General features: G+C 39.1%; 1 protein-coding gene across 2 annotated transcripts in view; it reads left to right on the forward strand.

The window, feature by feature from the left end:
• The window catches only part of CACNA1D (calcium voltage-gated channel subunit alpha1 D), a 412,523-nt gene that overhangs the window by 244,292 nt on the left and 146,800 nt on the right, over positions 1–21,431 (forward strand). For both annotated transcript variants that reach the window (XM_065407208.1, XM_065407209.1), the window contains one exon: positions 7,993–8,162. In XM_065407208.1, the coding sequence (XP_065263280.1) occupies positions 7,993–8,162 (170 nt within the window). The remainder of the gene's footprint in view (positions 1–7,992; positions 8,163–21,431) is intronic.

The raw sequence follows: 21,431 nt of genomic DNA on the forward strand, positions 1-21,431 counted from the left end.
CCTCTTGCTGCACTCCTTTGTGCAGCAGACCTGCACCAGGACTGCCATGGCCAGAATGTACTGTATATTTTGCTCAATTACTAACTCTAACTGACTACATTAACTAAATAAAGGAAGTGAATATCATAATGTTTTCCTTATAAAGGACCCAATCCTCCTTACTTGAGCTTAACTCCCACTGGGATCAATAGGAGTTCAGGATAAATAAAGACTGCAGGATCCAGCATACAGTTATTTTAGACTTGCAACAGAGCAAGTAACTATACTGTATATAAAAACCCAGTAATTAAGGATATAGTCTACATTATAGTTTGTCTATTTTATTTGTCTCTCTGTTTCATGGTATTTGTGCAACCGGGTGTGAGTGCTTGTGTATATTTATTTGTACTGTTTAAAGTTTGAATTCTTTGTCTGATTTGAGTCTGCTAATTAATTGATTGATTTGGTTACTACTCCATGAAACCCTCTCTATGTGCTATTCATCCACATTGTACGCGTGTAAGTACAAAAAATTCCATTATTATGTGAATCCTCTCTTCAGACAAATGGGAATTTGGGGAATCTGCATTGATGGCTGGGTAGATTATATCAGTGGTTCTCAGTGCTGTGTTCTGGCTATTCTCATTTAGGAGATGGTCCTTTAAGGACTCTATGGTTGGTCTAACCTGCCCCGAGTTAGGCTGAGCCAGGCAGAGAATCAGAGCTGTAACCAGCTCCCAGACTGCATGTCCCCCACCGCCACTCTGCTATGCTAAGCAGTTCTCCCCCACAGAAGAAAATCTATCCCAATATAAAGAGAGAATCTCTGTTTATGCATAGCAGCAGGAACCATTTGGCTTCTTTAGAAAGACCTGGCATGAAATAATTGCTCCAAAGTATGCTTTTGTATGCTTTTGCCCAGGGCCGCCGAGAGCGGGTTCGGGCCCCAGTGAAAAAATTTTTTCGGGCACCCCAGCAAGGGCGGACCGGCTAAACAGGGCCGACGACAGGGGGAGGAAGCTGGGGAAGCCGGGCCCCCTTCTGGACTGCTGGGCCCCGGTAATTTGTACCGGCTTCCCCCCTCTCGTTGGCCCTGCTTTTGCCTCAGCATTGCTTGTTGCAGGTGGTACTGTACTTGCATAGATAAACTGATCAGAGGGCAGTCTCCAGATCCTTATTTGGCAAAGAGACAAAAGACCATTTTTAGTCAGCAAGGAGCAAAGCTGCCAGTTCAGTCACTAAATACACTGGATTCTTGAAGGGGAATCTGTAAGCAATTCTGTACTCAGTGATCTCACATCGGCACTGCAAACTCAACTGACTTTGACTCAGTTATAATACGGCTGCCTTTTGTAGAGTAGACAGGACTTCAGAAAGCTTTTCTCTGGTTACAGAATATTATTAAGGACCTGTCTGTGCTACAAATTATGATCATGTTGAACTTGATCAATGGACAGTCACGTTACAGGCAGACTGTGTCTCCTGATTCAGCGGTACTGTATTTGGGAAGAAGGGGAAATCGGAATTAGGTAGATAATAGGTCACCAATCAAAAAGCAGGTTACTTTGAAGGAAGAAGATACTTTGAAAGAAAATAGAGAAGTTGATGAAAAACATATTTGATTTTAAGACTTTGTAGAAGTGTTTCTCATTAGGCCAGACTTGCAAAAAGGTATCCCTCACAATGTTGGCAGGCTGGCCTACGGAGTCTTAGCCTGGGAGCATGTTGTGTTTAAAAATATGAATCAGTAATCAGTTTGGCTGTTTTTAAACTGTAGGAGTTAAAACAAAAATAGAAGTTTGTTGACTCATATGCTTGTTAAATGCTCATTAAAAGAGCTTTATTTTTAAACTGAGATTTTATAGGCAGTAGGCCAGAGTTTGAGCTCATATATGCTAGTGTAACCCAAAGTAACTCTGCCAAAGTTTATAGTTTACACTGATGTGAAAGCAGAGTCTGGCCCAATCAGATTTGGGGGAGGACACCTATGAAGACTATAGTGATAACAAGCTAATCCCATAAGGCGAAATTCTGGTCTCCGACATGCACACATGGTTTCTATTAATTTCAGAGAAGGCCAGGTGTGTATGTCTAAGGGATGATTTTTTCACCATTGTACTGTGACAGAAAACCTACCATACAGCCAAATTCTGCATTCAGTTAAACCTATTAAACTCCATTGAAGTTAACGCATGGTTTTAAATGGAGACCCATGAAGGGAATTACACTCCCTTATATGGTCAGCTTTTTTAAAAATAAAAGTGAAAAACATCATAATCTTGGGGATAAAATGCTGCTGCAACTTCCCCCACTGATAAATTGCAGTCGCACTTCACCACGACAATGCCTGACTTCTATGCTGTGTTTAAAAACACCACAAAAAAATTAACTGTGTATGTAGAGGACTGTGCTTAATTCCCCGCGTGCACTTATTTTAATAAAAAGTGAAAGTTAAAAGCTGGTTCAGCCATGAATGAAGTGCTGCTAGAAGTAGCAGCCGTGCCAATTGTTTCATTTCTTAAATGACTTGTTTTACTTTGATCGTTTCAATAGCGGCAGCTTTCAATAGTGCTTAACCCACAAACACCATATATCCATCACTCTTATGAAGCAAACCTGAACAACTTAACTGAGCAAAGTAAAAAGTCTTAGCAGCAGCCAACAAAAGTCCCTTGTCTTGATTCCACAGCACACCAGGGTAGCTATTTTCTCAAGAGATACCACCTCTGGGATAGCAGACCCACAGCTAAGTGGGCAAATCACGGAAACGAGCACTGCCCCTTTTGTACCCTCTGTATCCAATATGGGCTTAAAACCAGCCTTCTATGAAGCAAACAGGATTTTCTAAAGCAGTGGCTCTCAACCTTTCTAGACTACTGTGCTCCTTTCAGGAGTCTGGTTTGTCTTGAGTACCCCCAAGTTTCACCTCACTTAAAAACTACTTGCTTACAAAATCAGACATAAAAATACAGAAGTATCAGAGCACACTATTACTGAAAAATTGCTTACTTTCTCATGTATACCATATAATTATAAAATAAATCAATTGGAATATAAATATTGTACTTACATTTCAGTCTATAGGGCAGTATAAACAAGTCATTGTCTGTATGAAATTTTAGTTTGTACTGACTTCGCTAGTGATTTTTATGTAGCCTGTTGTAAAACTAGGCAAATATCTAGGCGAGTTGATGTACCCCCTGGAAGACCTCTGCGTACCCCCAGGGATACATGTATCCCTGGTTGAGAACCATTGTTCTAAAGGACTTATGACCCTGTCTGCCCAAACAACTAAACTTTTTAAAATTTGCAATAAAGAACTTAATTCTCAGACAGATCTGCTGAGGGGCTTTTTTTTCATAAATATTTTTTGTAAAAGGAGATGCCCTTTTTAAGTATCTCCTCTCGGGATGCTTGGTGGAGAATAGTAAAGGGAAAGTGAGTGCTGGTGTTCTCCAGCTTCATTAAAATGCCATCTAATAAATCAGGATTATGTTCTGTGTATGCCAAATCTAATTTTTGTTGAATTAAGTCCTAACTGGGAAGAGCTGTAGGAAATGCCTCCATATTTAGTTTCTGCAATATCAAGTGAAAGACAAAAGTGGAGTGATTGCATGTGAAGAGCTCTTTAATTCTTGAATAAATTAAACAATTAATATATTTGCTTTGTGAAAAGGCCCAAAGCAGTTCATGGAACACTTTTACGCCACTCTAGGAAGGTAATATACTGACACCAAACTTAGATGTAATATTTAAAAATAAGAAGCTTTCTATTATTTCCATGTCATACAGTATTGGCAACACAACTCCGTACGTATGATTGCACATATCTTATTAAAAATATTTGAGCTAAATTCTGCAGTTCTTATTTGATTAAAACTCACATTTATTTCCTAATATGTCATTTCATGTGAAGAAAAGTTACTAGCTTCAAAAGGATAAGGGCTTCAACAATTGTCCTTGTGACATCATATTAACTGGGAAGTATTTTCTGATGAGGGCTGATAAAATTCAGTTCCTACACTAAATAAAGAGACATAAAATTTATACTAAAATTGCTCATTACCTGTGTTTGCCTGTGTTTGAATTTCAGCCCTTAATGAACAACTGTACCAAACTGAGAAAGGTGGAGAGAACAGGTTTAATTTTAAGGAGGAGCTCATTAAAGCTTCTTAAACTGTCTATGGTCACTGAGCTCTGTATAAAAATTTAACGGGGAAGAACTTTTTAGATCCTGACATATCCCTGAGTAGTAGTTCCTTTAAGAAAAAAGAAATACCTAAAGGGGACATTTCTGAGGAAGTTTACACCAGTGTAGACTTTGTCGGTTGGCAAACTAAGCTTTAAAAATATAGGATTGGCAGTGGAGGGCCTGCAGTGGTAAATCTAGTGGTATGAACAATCCATACCAGGGGTTCTCAAACTGGGGGTCGGGTCCTCTCAGGGGGTTGCGAGGTTATTACATGGGGGGTCGCAAGCTGTCAGCCTCCACCCCAAACCCCGCTTTGCCTCCAGCATTTATAATGGTGTTAAATATATAAACAAGTGTTTTTAATTTTTAAGGGGGGTTGCACTCAGAGGCCTGCTATGTGAAAAGGGTCACCAGTACAATAGTTTGAGAACCACTGATCCATACCTTTTAGAAATATGTGATATGGAATGAAAAAATTTTCAGGGTGTAACAGTTGAAATTCAGAGTGTGAGGATATCATATTTAGTTGGGGGCTCCCACTGCTTTCTCTATTAATACTGATATAGCTCCCACTCCCACAAAGGTCAGCATAAATCCAGACTATCTTCTGTAAGGTGTGCCAGTCTGCGTACACTGGGGTTTACCAGGGACTATGGACAGTCTGGGAATTTTATGGAAATGTTGCTGTAAATTCAAAGGGATCTTTTCCCACATTGGTTCTGGCACTGATGGTTTGGGTTATGCTTGAATATACATTTCCAGTTTTCGTGACAATTACAAGTACAGCTGCTTTATTGAGCTCACCATTCAACCAAATACTAATGCCATTGCTCTTGAAGTAATGGGTCAAATATATATAGTTTGGAGTTTCATCATGTGTGAATCCCCAAAAATATCTTTTATTTACATGGAATGCTACAGTGAATGAGAGCAGTATAAACTGATCTCCTTCACGTGTAAATTATACAGAGAGAACAGCTAGGTGAGGTAATATCATTTATTGGACCAGTTTCTGTTTGTGGAAGGGACAAGCTTTTGAGCTTCGCAGAGCTCTTCCTCTTCCTGTGAAGCTCAAAAGCTTGTCCCTTCCACTAATAAAAGATATTACCTCACCTGCCTTGTCTCTCTCATGACCAACACGACTACAACAACTCTGCAAACTATAAATTATACAATCATTCCAAACGAGAGAAAACTAAGTAGATTCTACTCTATTTATTTTTTAGATTTATTTACATATTCTCACAATTCTTTAAACAGTATTAAAATCATTGCAGCTGATATTTTGATAGGTTCTTCTTATCAATAAACTAGTGAAGGTTATAAGTAGGTTATGCCCCTGCACCATAATCACGCCTCTCCCTGGAGTAGTGGTGTCAGGGGCCACCGATCCACACAAGGGCTGGTGGTAGCTTGCCCCTGCTCCTCTTTGGAGTACAGTTCCCTCACTGGACTACTGCTCCTTGCCTTCAGGAGGGCTGGGTTCTGTATGGGTGAGGGATGACTCAGCCTCCAGTCAACCAAGAAGATTCTGCAGGGGGAGGACTCAGAGAACGGAACTGAATACTCTATTAAAATGAACAGGGCAGTTCATGCCTCTCAAAGCTATTGTTTCAGGCTGTCTGCATTAGTTACACTGAGGTAATGTTTACAAGGTTTTCTTGGCAACAGTGACGTCTAGAAACATAATTTATTTTTAAATGAAAGTTGCAATTTCAATGGCATAGCCAGGGTGGAAGCCTTAGGTATGTGCCTATACTTATTCCTTAATACAGCCCTGTGCCCAAGGGGACTCTGCACTACCTGTACATCAGGGAGCACAGCTCCCAGTTGGCACTCTCTGTAACAAAGTGGATGGAGGAACGTGGGTCATCAGACGCAGGGCTACACAAATTCACTGGCCAAAACTCCTCTCCTAAGGGGAGCATAGGGTGTGTCTCCCTGGCTGTCCCACTTTCTGCCACCGCGTTGGGAGGGATTCCATCCACCCTGCCAAACTGGACATAGGTGCACTGCCCAAGAGTTGGCCCCTTCTCATAAGTCTGCAGTTTTCTTTCCAGAAAGTCACTAATTTTCTTAACTTTCAATAGATCTATCAACATAAATATCTAAATGAGTGTTCTATTAAAAATACAGAAGGCCAAATTCTTCTCTTACTTGCACTGGTTTAAAAATTGGCCAGTGTGGGATTATTGGGGGTGGGCGTTTCTTTTGCAATGCTTGTTTGCTTGAGGTGTCTATTCTATCATTTCCTGTGCAATGTATTGATCACTATTAGATCTTATAAATTGGATTAGAAGTGGAGCTGAAGTACAAATATCTGGTCTGCATACCTACATTTGATGTAAACCATTTTATTTAGTTTCTAATACCTAGCAGTTGTAATATTTTGTAAACGATTGAATTAAAAATTCAGTTAGTTGTTCCCCAAGCTGTAATGTCATTTCATTAAAGTGAAACCCAAACGATGGGCATTTTCTTTTGTAATAATCACCCATATAAATGTGGGCCAGCCTAACAGACACAATCTAGCCCATCTTATTTCAGAGGTATCTATATGAATACCTCTTTGTTAAGCTTCTTTTGTGCCCTGTCACAAACTGGCTGGAAATTTTCCAATAGAGTATGCTTTACTTTCCAAATAATGGGACCAATTCCTTCCCCTGGTAGAAGGGCAAAACTCCTATTGAATCCAATGGAAGAGTTGCCAGCCTATCTGTGGACAAAATTAGGTCCAATGATAGGTTTAAGATGAGGACCCTTCAGATCTTTTGCAAGAAGTCCTATAGTGACAGTACTATCACTTGTAACCTATTTGCAACCTATGGTTCTTTACACAAGTACCATATCTATTGGTACTTAAGCACCTTAGAAAATGTTTGAACACTCTAGCAAAGGAAGACCTGGAGCTCACAGCCATGATATTGCACAATGTGTCTCAAAAATCTGTGTGGACCATGTGTCAAAGTGCATGTTGCAAGAAAGTTGGAAGTCATTGTGGTAACACCCGGGTATAAGTAAGGGCAGAGTATGAGCCACACACCATTTGAAGATAATCTCGTGATAAGAAGTGGCACAAGGGATGAATGGAATCACAAAAGGCTGAACTAGATAGAGTATATTTCCTAACAAATGGACAACCAGTCAAAAGGGCATAATCCTGATTTATGAGTAACAGGATTTGGGAGGCCTTCTCACAGAGAACAAAGGGGAAAAAGGTTCAGAATCTTGAGCAACCTCTCTACTTGACCTAATGGTAAGTAAGACAACCTAAGGGAGATCCTTTGTCTGTGAAGCATAGTCAGGACATGTACTGACATAAATAGTTTTGGCAAAGCTCCTAACTCAGAGTTAGCAGAGGTGAGGGCAAGTCTAAACCACCATCTTCTTTTTGTGTTGGAAGCAGCACTCTCTCAGAGTACCCTCAGTTCAGCTGGGGAGTATGTTGCTAAAACCGGGAGTATAAATTGTGGTGGAGCCGGACAGAATAATGTTTAAGTTTTTTAATTAGACTTAAACTTCACAACAGTTGAGGCTTCAAAGAGTGTAGAGGCCAAAATCATAGAAACTGTACTCTTTGGTAAATAGAATTCTTGATTTTTATAAACTGTATTTATTACCAGTTATGAAAAGTGTAGCTTGAAAGAAATTTGGCATGAACTTGTAGCACCAGTCTTGCTTTGAACAAATCTTTCAAATCTTCTGTATAGTATCTTTAGTTCTTTTGCTGTGTCAAATCTATTCTTCAATGTAGATTCCTTGTCAAAAATGCCATGCAGCCTTATAATCAATATTTGTTCTGTTTTATCTGAATTCAATAGGGAATTTTCCAAGGAAAGAGAAAAAGCCAAAGCCCGAGGGGACTTTCAGAAGCTGCGTGAAAAGCAGCAGCTTGAAGAGGATCTGAAGGGATATTTAGATTGGATTACACAGGCAGAAGACATTGACCCTGAGAATGAGGAGGAGGGTGATGAAGAAGGCAAACGGAACAGTACGTATTCTTCACTTTATACTCCCACTGAAAGACAATTGGACTGCTTGGAGAAAAGTTGAAATAAGGGAGAGGATATAGCATATCAAATATTATATTACTATACTAATTTAGTGTTGTGTAAAAATTTGCATTAGTTGAGTATCCACATCTTTATTAATATTCATTTACCTACTGCCATAACAAATGGACTGGAAACGTATCCCCAGATTTTGCCCTGCTTTACTCCTGTACAAACTGTGATCCACACTCTATTTTGATACCCACTATTAAGGTTTGAAAAGCATTGTTTTATAAAGGTTTTCTATTTTATTTTTGGTTTCTAAAATAATAGTGGCTATACAAATTGCATGCAACTCAATGACATTTCAAATCTAGACTCTTACTGGCATAGCCAAAAGGGATATATGATCGTCAGTGTCTGTGTGTATTAGAGTTAGAAGAAAATGGCTCAGAAAAGTACATTCTTAACTCCACATTCAAACCCCAAGAAACAGGAGACATTGAGAAAAATCTAAAGATTAAATGTTTAAGCCTTCTATTGTGTTAAAAAAGATGGTTTCCACTAATTCTGTGAGGAAAGAAATTACACCTCAGACATCCCCTCCTGTCTAGCAGTTAAGGCTAGGTCTAGGCAGTGGGTTACTGTACAGCAAGCCAGGGTGTGACTCCACAGTGCACCAATTTGCCGTGTAGTAATTTGCCATGTAGAGAAGCCCTAAGCATGGTATATGACGATATCTTTATGAGGAGTGTTTACATGAGGTGAAATACTTGAAATCTTTGTGGACTTTTAGTCAACATTAAAAAACGGTCACTGTTGCTTTCTTTATATAGTTCACCTATTATAGAGTACTGTACTAATGACAACGGTAACAATAAATGTTTTAACACCTTCAGATTTATATCATGAAAGTCCTCAAATGCTTCTACACCAAAAAGTCTTAGCAGAAATGTCTACAATGAAGAGGTTAATTTTATGACTTTGCAACAATTGTACATGGTTTGTAGTTGTCAGCTAAAGTCTGTGTAACTCAGAAATTTCAAATATACCTCTAATGGAAAGGTTTTTATACTTTCTACTTTATTTGCAAAGTAGTGGTTAAAGTTTTAATATGAAATGTATGATGCTGTAGATGAGTGACCATGTAGAATTAAAATATTTCTGTTGTGGGGTTTCTTAATGAAATGCGGTTACCCATAAGATTGGAGGTTGAGGGCCAGATTTTGACACCCTTATTTATGTTGAGTACTCCTCAGATAGTTCTACTGAAACCAGTGGGAGCTATTTACCCAGCAAGATACTATTCAGTATAATTAGGGGTATCAGAATCTGGCAAGGAGTGATTTGTCATAGACAGAAACTCGGAACAGTATTCCTTATTACATTAATACATATTCATTGTTATCGATATTGCTATTATAGTATTGTTATTTAATTATAAGAAACTGCATTCTTTTAAACATATTTGTTACCATATGTTTAAAATATTTCAATAATGTCTTAGCTTTTGAACATCAATGTAATACTTCATTGATTTGCAAATCAGCGTTGTAGCTAGAAATGATTTCCAGTTTGTCAAAACTGGTAAATATTGCGTGGTTTGTTCCTGAAATTTATTGAAATAATTTTTTTGGTTTTGGAACTTATTGCCACATAAAAATAATATTTAGGCTAACTCCTGTCCCCAGAGTTCCGGATTCCAGAAGATTAGACTTTTGGTTCACAGTGCCAATAAAGTCTGAACCCATGTTACTGTCTTAGAGGAAACAGAGTTTTATCCTTGATACTATGGGAGAGTGGGAGGCAAGCTTGGGCTGGTGTTGTTACCTAAAAGGGGTAATGTATATGTATAAAAGACAGCCCATGCAGAGTTTTTATCCTTGAAAGGTAGAAGAGGCAGAGACAGTCGGGAGTTCACTAAGCATTGCTATTGCTATTGATCTTATGTGGAAAGCACTCATATATTGGCGTAATGGGTGTCAGTATAAAAGACTAAGATAAATAAAAGAAGTTTGTATGTTTTAGAGAGTACAGTCTGTGTCCACATGGTGGTTGTGATGGTTCGGTCACAGAGACCCCGTTGGGACTGTCACCTGATGTGCTGAGACTACCCCTGAGCCCATTTTCTCTGCCAGTTTGGGCCTCCAGAACCCTGCCTTGTTGAGTCAGACACGCAAGCCTGCTGCAACACAGACCCAGAGTCTGAACCACACCCCCAAAGCTGCAGACTTAACTGAAAACAGCTTAAGAAGTGCTCCTGTCTCCAGCACCCAGACACTCAGCTCCCAATGGGATCTGAACCCCAAATCAATCCATTTTACTCTGTATAAAGCTTATACAGGGTAAACTCATAAATTGTCCGCCCTCTATAACACTGATAGAGAGAGATGCACAGCTGTTTGCTCCCCCAGGTACTAATCACTTACTCTGGGTTCAATAATAAACAAAAGTGATTTTATTAAGAATAAAAAGTAGGATTTAAGTGGTTCCAAGTAATAACAGAACAAAGTAAGTCACCAAGTAAAATAAAGCCAAAACACGCAAGTCTAAGCCTAATACATTAAGAAACTGAATACAGGTAAATCTCACCCTCAGAGATGTTTCAATAAGCTTCTTTCACACACTAGACTCCTTCTTAGTCTGGGCCCAATCCTTTCCCCTGGTACAGTTCTTGTTAGTTCCAGCAGGCATCTTAGATGAAAAGCAGGGGATTCCACATGACTGGGATCCCTTTGTTCTGTTCCACCCCCTTTTATAGCTTTGGCACAAGGCGGGAATCCTTTGTCTCTCTCTGGGTTCCCCCCCTCCTTCTAAATGGGAAAGCACTGGATTAAAGATGGATTCCAGTATCATGTGACATGTTCACATGTCCTGTGAGACGTCATTACCCAGCACGTATACAGGAAGGCTTACAAGTAAACAGAGCCATCTACAACCAATTGTCCTAGTTACTGGGAGCCATCAAGATTCCAAACCGCCATTAATTGCCCACACTTTGCATAATTACAATAGAACCTCAGAGTTATATTTCATATTCCTACTTTCAGATACAAGAATGATACATTCATACAAATAGGATGATGACACTCAGTAGATTATAAGCTTTGTAATGATACCTTACAAGAGACCTTTTGCATAAAGTATATTCCAGTTACATCATATCCACCCTTATAAACATATTTTTATAAAAATATGGAGTGCAATGTCACAGTGGTCACTGAACAAAACCTGAGAAAACAGACCTTGTGCATGGGACTTATACAGGGTCACAATCTTCTTGCCCAACTCAATGGCAGATTGCTGTACATCCATGCAGCCACTAATGGGGTTGTTGGCCAGGAGACCCATGACATTTGCAGACGTAGTGGCCAGATCCCATCCCTTTGGCAGCCTGTCCTAATCTCAGACCTATACTTGCACTGCCCTAGAGAGACCTGCCCCAGAGCAGTGCTCAGTGGCTTGCAAAGGGCTGTGGAGATCTGGGAATGGCTTCTCTGTGGGTTAGGTTCCCCCATACAGCAGAACCATGTCTTTACTTAGCTGTGGAAAGAATGGGGCAGCCTTTGTCTGTACATTGTTAATGATTATGTTATTTTAGGTTATGTTAATTGTCAGAAGATACTTTCAGGGCAGGGAATTTGCAGGAGAAAGTAATTAAAACACATTTTTGGGAAAAACCTTGACATTGATGTTCAGACCATGGGCAGCCTTGCAGGGGCAAGGACAGTTATTTATCCTATGTCAAAACGAAAACATGAGAAATATATGAGGAATGACAGAGGAGAGTCATTTCAACCAGTACAATACAACTCTGCTGCTGAGCACTTAGCAGGTTACATTTTCAAAGCCCTGTACTAACTAACAATGCACCACAGCACTCTCATTATTCCTACTGACTTCAGTGAGAGTTCTTTGAAAATCTGAACCCTAATGCATTTATCAGAACTCCGTTGGTGCTGCATTGTCTTTGAACTGTTAATGTCTCCTTTGAATGCCTTCAGCTTTTAGACACTGAGGGACAGAGCTTCAGTTCCTCCTCTGGCTGTTTTGTACTGTTCCAGCAGCGGAAAGCAGCCAGATAGCTGGCAGATCTGGCCAGCTGGAGATTCCCCAAGCTGTAGTGAGACTTTGCAGCCAGATGTTATTTAGAGGAACCCCCAAATTGCCCTTCAGCAGCCCTAGAAGTCAGGGAGTGCAAAGGTAGCTTAAAGCCACTTTTTCCCCCTCCTGTTTCTTCAGCTGTTCCTAGTGGAGCTCTAGCACCACCAAAGATCTTTCCCCTAGTATCTGCAAAGTAAATAAATAAGTCCATGTATTTTAGCTACTAGCTGAGCTTGTTTGGGAGATTCTAGACAGTGGGTACAATTTTCAAAAATTCTTAAGTGACTTAGGTGCCTACACAGTTTTTGTATAATTTTAACTCTATCAGTTTAAAAATCTGCCAGTGTTTAGGTGCGGATTATAGCTAAATCAGTACAAAACTTGTGTTGACAAGCCTTAAGTCCCAGTTTCAAAAGTGATGTAGGCACGTAGGAGCCTAAATCTCATTGAAAGTCAATAGGACCTAGGGTCCTTATTGCTAAATGTGTGTTTGTTAATAGCACTAAAACTCCTAAGTCACTTAGGCACTTTTGAAAATTGTACCCATACTTTCCCCCTACTTTCACCTTGGCCTGCAGGGATGCCACCTGCTTTGATCTCAAGCAGAAAAAAATGAACAAAATTAACAAAAATTAGGGCGATGAAAACACCAATGGGCTAGATCCTCATGTGCAGCTGAGATATGGGTGATCCTCCTGTGGGCAGAGACACAGGCTTTAAGTCTATTTCACCCTACAAAACAAACAAAGCACATGTAAGCATCTGAGAAGGTCTCTGGGTTGTAGTTGTGCCCTTCAGGATACTAAGTGAAAATGAGTTTTGATTTGACTGAGTCATAAAGGTTTTACAATGTGCTGTGCAAAAGTGCACTGGTTTTTGTTATACAGTAAACTAATGATTTGCCAGTGTCGTATTGGCACTAAGCAGGCCCACTTATGTATGCTGAATGGAAATTTCCACTGAATAGGCAATCTCTTAGCCTATTTGTGCAAATGTGTTTTAAAAAGTAGAACTGAATGTAATTTTGTGCATGATCTGTGACAATGTGTGAAGAAGGAGTAAGGGCTGCAAAGTGGCCTCACTTCCTTCCATTTGACACTCAAAGATTATCTGAAGGTGCTCTGCTGCATTTCAGGTTACATGTGAAGGTATGCATAAAAGGAGGCAAGATCTCTATGTAGATATTCAGCAGATACCTTCCCTTAAGGAAGGAGCCCTCTTGTCTGCATTATGAAGCTGAATTTCTGGTTTGGGAGCTTAAATGACAAGCACCAGAATAATGAGCTTCCAGGAAAGGTCTGTAAAGACTTGCGAGATAAATGTGGTCACCTTCCAAATATACTCCTACAAATTACTAATTTCCAGAAAGGATTCTTTAGCATAGACCTGCTAGCTCCATTCATGCCCCTTTTCCACATGGAACGTTCATGATCACAGACGTGTGTCTGATCTCTGCACATTCAGAAATAAGGGACTCAGTCCTGCAATCACTGCAAAATTAAACTGGATAAAATACTCAAAAGTGCTTGAGTCACTTAGGAGCCTAAATCAATGGGGGTTAGGCTAAGTGACCTACGTACTTTTAAAGTGGGATTCAGGTTCCTAAGTCAGTTCATCATTTTTGAAATTTTAACCTATGCCTCTGTCTTCAGTAACTTAGACATTTTATATCAGTGGTTCTCAAACTTTTGTACTGGTGACCCTTTTCAAATAGCAAGCCTCTGAATACAACCCCCCCCCTTGTAAATTAAAAATATGTTTTTATATATTTAACACTATTATAAATGTTGGAGGCAAAGCAGGGTTTGCGGTGGAGGCTGACAGTTCACTACCCCCCCATGTAATAACCTCGCAACCCCCTGAGCGGTCCTGACCCCCCAGTTTGAGAACCCCTGTTTTATATGATACCCTTGTAATTCTGTAAAAATTTTTACTGTTAACCAGTGAGTGTTAGGTACTGTTGAATAATAGCACACATTCTAACTATTAAGATGAAAAATAAATTGCTAAGATACTTCATAAACTGTTATTTTAATTATGCACCAAATCCCCGTTCCTTCAAATTCAGTGAAACAACTCCCATTGACTCCAAAGGGGCAAGGATTTGGTCCAAAATGCAGAAATCAGTGTAAGTGGTGAAAGATTTTAGATTAGTTGTGCGGCTGGTAATTTCATTCTGTGTTTTGTCTGAGATTTCTTGTATTGTATATGTGGACACATTTTTATTTTTTTGCATTGCAACTGCTGCCATCTACTGTGTAAATGATGGGATTACATATACTTAACACGAAGGGGTTACATTGGACGACTTAATGGAAAAGAAGAAAGGCAGATTTAGCTGCTTTAGCAGTTCTTCCAATAAACATGGTAAAATGTGTTCTGTTTTGAAGTTGAGCATTCTTTTGTGCAAATGATGCATTTTCTATGTTGGTTCTTGAAAACATATATGCCTTTTTAAAAATATAGAAATAAACAGCTTTTGCATGCAGACATGCATCATGCATGTAAATGATCTGCTATTTCAAATGCATGCTTCAAACAGATTGCTGTTTGCAGTGCTTTAACTTTCTAAAGGCTCATTTTTATCCATTTAGATTTCCACTTAAGTGTGCCTTTGTTTGAGAGTGTTTTAGTTTAAGCGTAGGCTTACCTTTTCAAAAGGCAAGTGAGCCAGATAGAAAAGCATCTCTTAAATTCAAATATGAAAAAACCTACCAAAGCATTTCAGAAGCTGTATAACTGATTATAGTGTAAGTTTAGAACAGCATGTTTTAGAACTGTAGACTGTACAATTATATTGTTTCGATTGTTGTGTGTGTCCCCCCCCCCAATGAATGCAAAATTTAACAAACTAAATACAATGTTCTTATGCTGTGTACTTTTTTCCTTTCGTCTTGTTAATTTTTTTTCCTATGGAAAGACTTTTAAAATGTAGTTGATAATTTCCTGTCTACATCCTTTAAATAATGGCAAACATAGCAACTTGTCAAAATCACAATGATAGCAATTAGGAAGATCTAGTTCTAGTTTAAAATCCTGCGTACAACAGAATTATCAGCGCAATGGCTTACTTGTTGTGGTGAGGCAATGACTTTTGTTAAATAGCAGCTAAGATCTGGAGTGCATTTGACAAATCTGACCCAGTTATTTATGATATGAAAAATATCAATCCAAACAGAAATTTGTAAATTGAGAGGATACAGGAAATGCATTTTAAGGAAAATACTAGAAAAAATAAACAAAATGTAAAGTTCAAGTAAATTATTTTGATATTAGATTATATCCTATAAGTAAGTATATCTGCTAATTGAATAAAATATATGTAAAACATTTCAGGAAAATCCTTACTAGACATTTTAAACGGTCTTGTTGATTCAATTTGAAATTATTTATACTGCTTGAACTATTCAATCTACTTTTCTAGTGGCTTGGATAACTTTTACGAGCTGGAATACCTTTTTAAAACATGCTAAAAGACTGCAATAGTTTTTCATATATACTGGAAGTGAACCAGCTAAACCATTGAGACCATTCATGTGTAAGAGAGGGCTGTAGGATTGGGGCCTTTGACTTTGAGATCTGGATTTTCAAAAACAGTCAGCATTGGCCTAACTCTGCTCCTGTGTATGTCAATGAGAATTTTACTATTGACTTCAATGGGATCAGAGTTAGGCTCCTACTGCGCACTTAAAAATCCCACCCTAAACCATTCTCTTCCAGCCATATGTATTTTTTCATGAACCTCCACCTCCATGGAAAAATTGCAGAAGGACTGCAAGATTAGGCCCTCTTTCCTCAGCTAGTTCCAGATAAATCATGTTCTCCATCTGTTTTATTGAGTATACCAGGTTCCCAAGACCCATGCAGTAATCCCTTGGATCTCAAGTAATCTGTGGAGGGCTAGTTCATTTGGTACATCTGCATGGAGAGCGGACGCATTTATACTATTATTATTCGGAGCCAGGCTACCAAAGCCTCCCAACCTGCACCAGACCTTCAATGGGCGTTGCCAGCGGAGAGTGAGAACCTATCAGAATGAATACTGACAGGATCAACATTAAGGGCTTGTCTACATGGTGCATTAGTCTGCACTAAAGGGGTATAAATTCTAATGCGCACTAGCGTGTTGCACACAAACTGGCCTGTGTGGACCCTGCTGGCATGCACTAAAAATTTCCGAATGTGTGTTAATGTAGTTCTGTTTGAAACAGGATTACATTAACGCACAGCAGGAAAGTTTTAGTGCATGCCACTTTGTGTGCAACACACTAGTGCACACTAAAATTTGTACCCCTTTAGTGCACATAAGTCCTAACTCTGTAGGGGATAAACAAGTCCCATAGCTATGGTGTGGCACAGAGCAGCTCCCTCCCAGTAAGGATCTCTTAAGCACAAACACTGAGTGGCTTCAATGTCAGCGAGTATAGTGCCCCTATTCATTCTCTACATACCTTCCAATTTCTGCAACAAATGAGGCAGGGGTCCGGTGTTTAAAAAATATTATGTAATTTTATAATTAAAGACTGTATCATAATGCATACTTGCTGGGGGGCCAGATTAAGGTTGCACAGGCAACCTTAATTCTGGCATTTCCTAACTTTAGAGTGTTTGATTTTGCAACTATAATAATGTTCTTTTAATGTGCTTTATTGTTTGCAATTTCCTAGGTTTAAAAAAAAAAGCAAACTGAAAAAAAACTCAGAAATTCCATCATGTGTGATTTGAACACCAGTTCTACTCAGTTCTTTGGATTAGGAGATGTGTGTGTTTATTAAAGATCTCCTGTAGAAATGACCTGAATTACAATTTAAGGATGCCTTGGAAATTTTCAATGATAAACTGTTTAACTTGCCCCTTCATCAGCTGGTCAGTCTTTAAAATGTCAACCTTTAGAAAGTTCATGTACTTCCCAGACGTAGGCGGGTAAACAAATAGATATGTGTCTGTTAAACAAATAAGCTTGGCTTAAAAAAATTCTGCAGTGTATTTTTAGAAAATAACAGAAATAGCAACTTGTTCAAGTCACAATGATATTAATAAGGGATATATAGTTGCAAATCCCACATGTAACAGAATTATTGGAGCAGCCAGCTTTGCGGTGGAAAGGCACAATCATTTTAGTTGAATAACAGCTAAGAGTCTGGCAATAGCTGATATATTTGACCTAAATACTGTATGCTTTGGAAAATATCCAATGTTGCATGCGGTGTTTATATTGCTTAAAACAATCACATTACATTTGAAATTGATTCATATAATTTGAATTACGGTGATATTTTCTAGTGCTCTAGATGAACTTTCCAGGGGAGCACCAAAAAAAGGGAGCAAATCTTAATAAAGAAGATAATCCCTGGGTATTTCTGTGCATTCATATTTTCTAGGGAGGAAAAACATGTCTCTCGCTCAGCACACCTGAGCTCTAACAGAAGGCCAGTCTCATTAAGCTCATAAGGTTTTCCACTGATTCATCCTATACACTGTTATTTCCCCCCATAAACTCCTTCTCCTTAAAAGGCTGTGGTCATATAACTCAGCCTGTTCAGTGCAGATGCCAGTGCCAGTTTGGATTATCTAGGGTCAGGGTCGGCTTTAGGAAGTGCGGGGCCCGATTCGAACAGTTTTGACGGGGCCCCGGCAGGGATGACTAAAAAAAAACCACATGGGGCTTGTACTCACCGGGCCGTGCTCCTAGTCTTTGGCGGCGGGTCCTTCACTCGCTCCGGGTCTTCGGCGGCACTGAAGGACTCGCCGCCAAAGTGCCGCCAAAGACCCGGAGCGAGTGAAGGACCCGCCGCCAAAGACCCGGAGCGCCGCCGGGTGAGTAAAAATTAAAAAGGCGCCTCTAGCCAGGGAAGGGATTCTCTGCCACTTGCCCCCCACTCTGGGCGGTCCTGCCACTGGGTGTGGGGCCCTGTTAGGCGCGGGGCCCGATTTGGGGGAATTGGTGGAATTGGCCTAAAGCCGGCCCTGTCTAGGGTGGGTGTGCTCGTGCAGTGTTGCTACTGAGTTCCACTTGGGACTGAGACTTGTTATCACTCCTGAAGCTTGGTCTCTCAATACTGCCATTCACAGTACTACTACCAAGCCTCTCTGTTCGCTTATTATTAGAGTTTAATACATGTTAGGTTTCTAATTTCCCCTATATTGTCTATTATTCTATCATTGCTCCCCACACTTTTTCCCAACACTACACCTACAATGTCACAAATTGAAATAGGATTGATTAGGACCCTGTTAGAAACAGGGTGAAATCCTGGCCTCATTGTAATCAATGGCAAAACTCCTAATGACTTCAACAGGGCCTAGGATTTTACCTAGAACCTTTATTTTTCTTAAAGCAGCTAAATTCAGGAAAAGTGGGGTGAAATTTCTGACTGTGTATTGACCGGTAATAGAATCTCGCTAGGATTGAACTCTAGGCTTGTCTTAAAATTATATTATTTTTATGCTTTTCCCTGTTTTATAAACAATCTGATATTTTTTTAAAATAAATAAATACACCCTATCAGTGAGTGACACTTTATAAGAAACAGGATAGTAGCAGAAAGCTTCCATTTTGTGTTTTCTAACTGGAGGACAATCAATAGATCTGTGCCACAAGACCTGAACTTCCCATTTTTGTTGGATGTATGGATACTACAGCCTGGAAACAGTGGGCCTAATTCCCCTTCTGCTTGACATCTGTTTTATACCATTGCAGCTCCACTGATCTCACTGGAGTCATTCCTGATTTGCACTGGTGTATGTGAGAGGGAAATAAGGTAGTGCTGAAGTATGCATTTATTTCTATGAATTGAGTCCTGATCTCACTGATTACTCAAGTGAATAAGAGTTGCAAGATCAGGCACTTGGTAAATCTCCCCCCGCCCCATCTACAAAGAAGCCATTCCCAATTTTGGCAAGTAAAAAGGCTGCAGAACTCCAACAGAAGACAGAGGGTCATATTCTGCTCTGTTACACCAGTGTAAATACAGAATAACTCCACTGGCGCATCTGAGAGGAAACTTTGTCCCAGGAAGCCTATCTTCCTCCCATTGAAATAAGGCGCATAATTCTCATTGATGTCAATTGTGCGGGATCAGGCTTAACATAATTCATAAAAGAGTTGGGGGAGGGAAGTGGAAGGGGTTCTGAACAAATGTGGAGAAAAATGTAACCATGCAAAAAATATCAGAAGAATTGTGAACAGGGAAGTTGTCTAAGAAAAGGAGAATTAATGTATCCTCTGAATTGGGTAGTTTAAATATAACTGCTTATTCTACTACACAGAAGAAAAAAATCCAGCAACCCACTAGTCACCATAGCAACTATCACAACCCCTAGTACAGTAGAGTACTTCTGCTTTTTCAGTATCTTAAAGAAACACAGGTACAATTATGTGGTGACATTTAGGCCTTGAAGCACATTGAAAACATTCTTATTCAGGAATCGCATGTAAACAACTGATTTAGTGCTGTGCTGAACAGGAATGGACTTAAATATATACTTAAGTGCTTTCTTGAACTGGGGCCTGAGGGCACTTGATGTCTTAATTTTTTTTTAAAAAAAAGCACTGATAATAAACTAATATTTTCCCATTTTAAAATACTTTCTGTATCTTACACAATAATTCATTTTAATGTAATTTTAAACATAGTGGTTTTCTATTTCCCCTCCCTTATTTTAACATGAAGAGATTATTATAACGGACAGAAATAAAATAAAATATTGCTCTTGGGAGTAATATGAATAGTGCAAAACAAAGTTGTTTGGATGGTATACAGAGCTCATCTTCTGTGCGTTTATAGTTTGAAGTTGATCTTCATAAATGACAAGCTTTTTCAACAAATGAGTATACATATGTCTGTGCTCAGCTACAGAATAGTCTCACCAAACCCCTATATTAATTCATCAGTGGAAGTCCTGAGGTTTACTTTTTCATTCATACAATAACCCAAGCTGTGTGTTAAAGATTCAGACTTCTTTCCAAAATATTTTAATGTTTCATTACCCTTTGTATGGAAAGTTTGGTGGTTTTCCAGTTGTTCAAAACAACCGAAGTTTTGTTTCATGTTTAGTTCAATAATACCAATTTATGTTATAAAAGATAAACTATATTTTTTCTTCTTTCGCCATGGCTAAAATGTTGATTTTTCTGCTTGCAAAATCATATGGCATAATATTTCAGGACTTACGAGAGGAAGAAAACTTGGCAACTCTTTAAACTGCAGACATGAGACAGCATCCTAAGTAGGAAATCGTGACTGCCAGTGACTTATTGTTGAACATTAAAATAATCCCTTTTGAACTCTTTTGCAACTTTAACTGTAATTTTCATACAAGACTTACAGTATTAATTGTTGATTTTTTTAATGTTTTGTCTCATTTATATAGAAAAACATTATATCGTAAATTATGCACATGTGCCAACTAGGCACATGAGTGATTTAAGTTCAGTATAAAGAAGCTGCTTATATTATGTTAAAAGAACTATCTTAAACAAAGGAACCATGTGAAACAAAAATCTGTCTTGCAGTGTTTAATGACTGGACTGTCTTCTATTGTTTGAACAATTGCATGAGTATTTTAGATCTTGTTTCTTATCTTTGTAATGCAACACTGAGGAGGTGTGAAATTTCATGTAATGATGTATTTGTAGCGCCAGATCCTCAGCTGTTGCAAACATTTGCTGAGAATCTGGCTAACGTAGAGTTGGCAGTCTCACCATCAAGTCCAGGAATGACTGGGTATGCAAACTGAACTACCCCTTGCCACCTAGAGATGGTCTGTCTAGGTCAGGTTTGATGCAATTTGGCAGGTCAGTGTGGAGAAGCTTATACTGCCTGTTCTGTACCTGACTTGTGGAGAATAAATACTAGATAATGCCAGAGTGGTGTAAAGGAGCCGAAGTGTAAATGGAAATGTGGCCCTTCAGACTTCAGGACTATCATTCCAGCAACGGTAACAAAGACAAAAAACAATGATATAAAAAAACTTTTTAGTTATCAGTTTGGTAAGAAAACCTTAGATACAGAAACAGCCTACAAAGTTCCCAGCAACAGTTGCTAAGATACTAAAAGCAAAAGTCTAATTGGCCGTTGCCCTTGCTACTCCCCAGTGACTTCAATGCTACTTCTATCCTCACTCTTGTTTTCCTACTTACGATGACATCCCCACCTCATAAA

Source organism: Emys orbicularis, chromosome 7 (assembly GCF_028017835.1).
Source record: "Emys orbicularis isolate rEmyOrb1 chromosome 7, rEmyOrb1.hap1, whole genome shotgun sequence".
In the NCBI taxonomy this organism is placed as follows: domain Eukaryota; kingdom Metazoa; phylum Chordata; order Testudines; family Emydidae; genus Emys; species Emys orbicularis.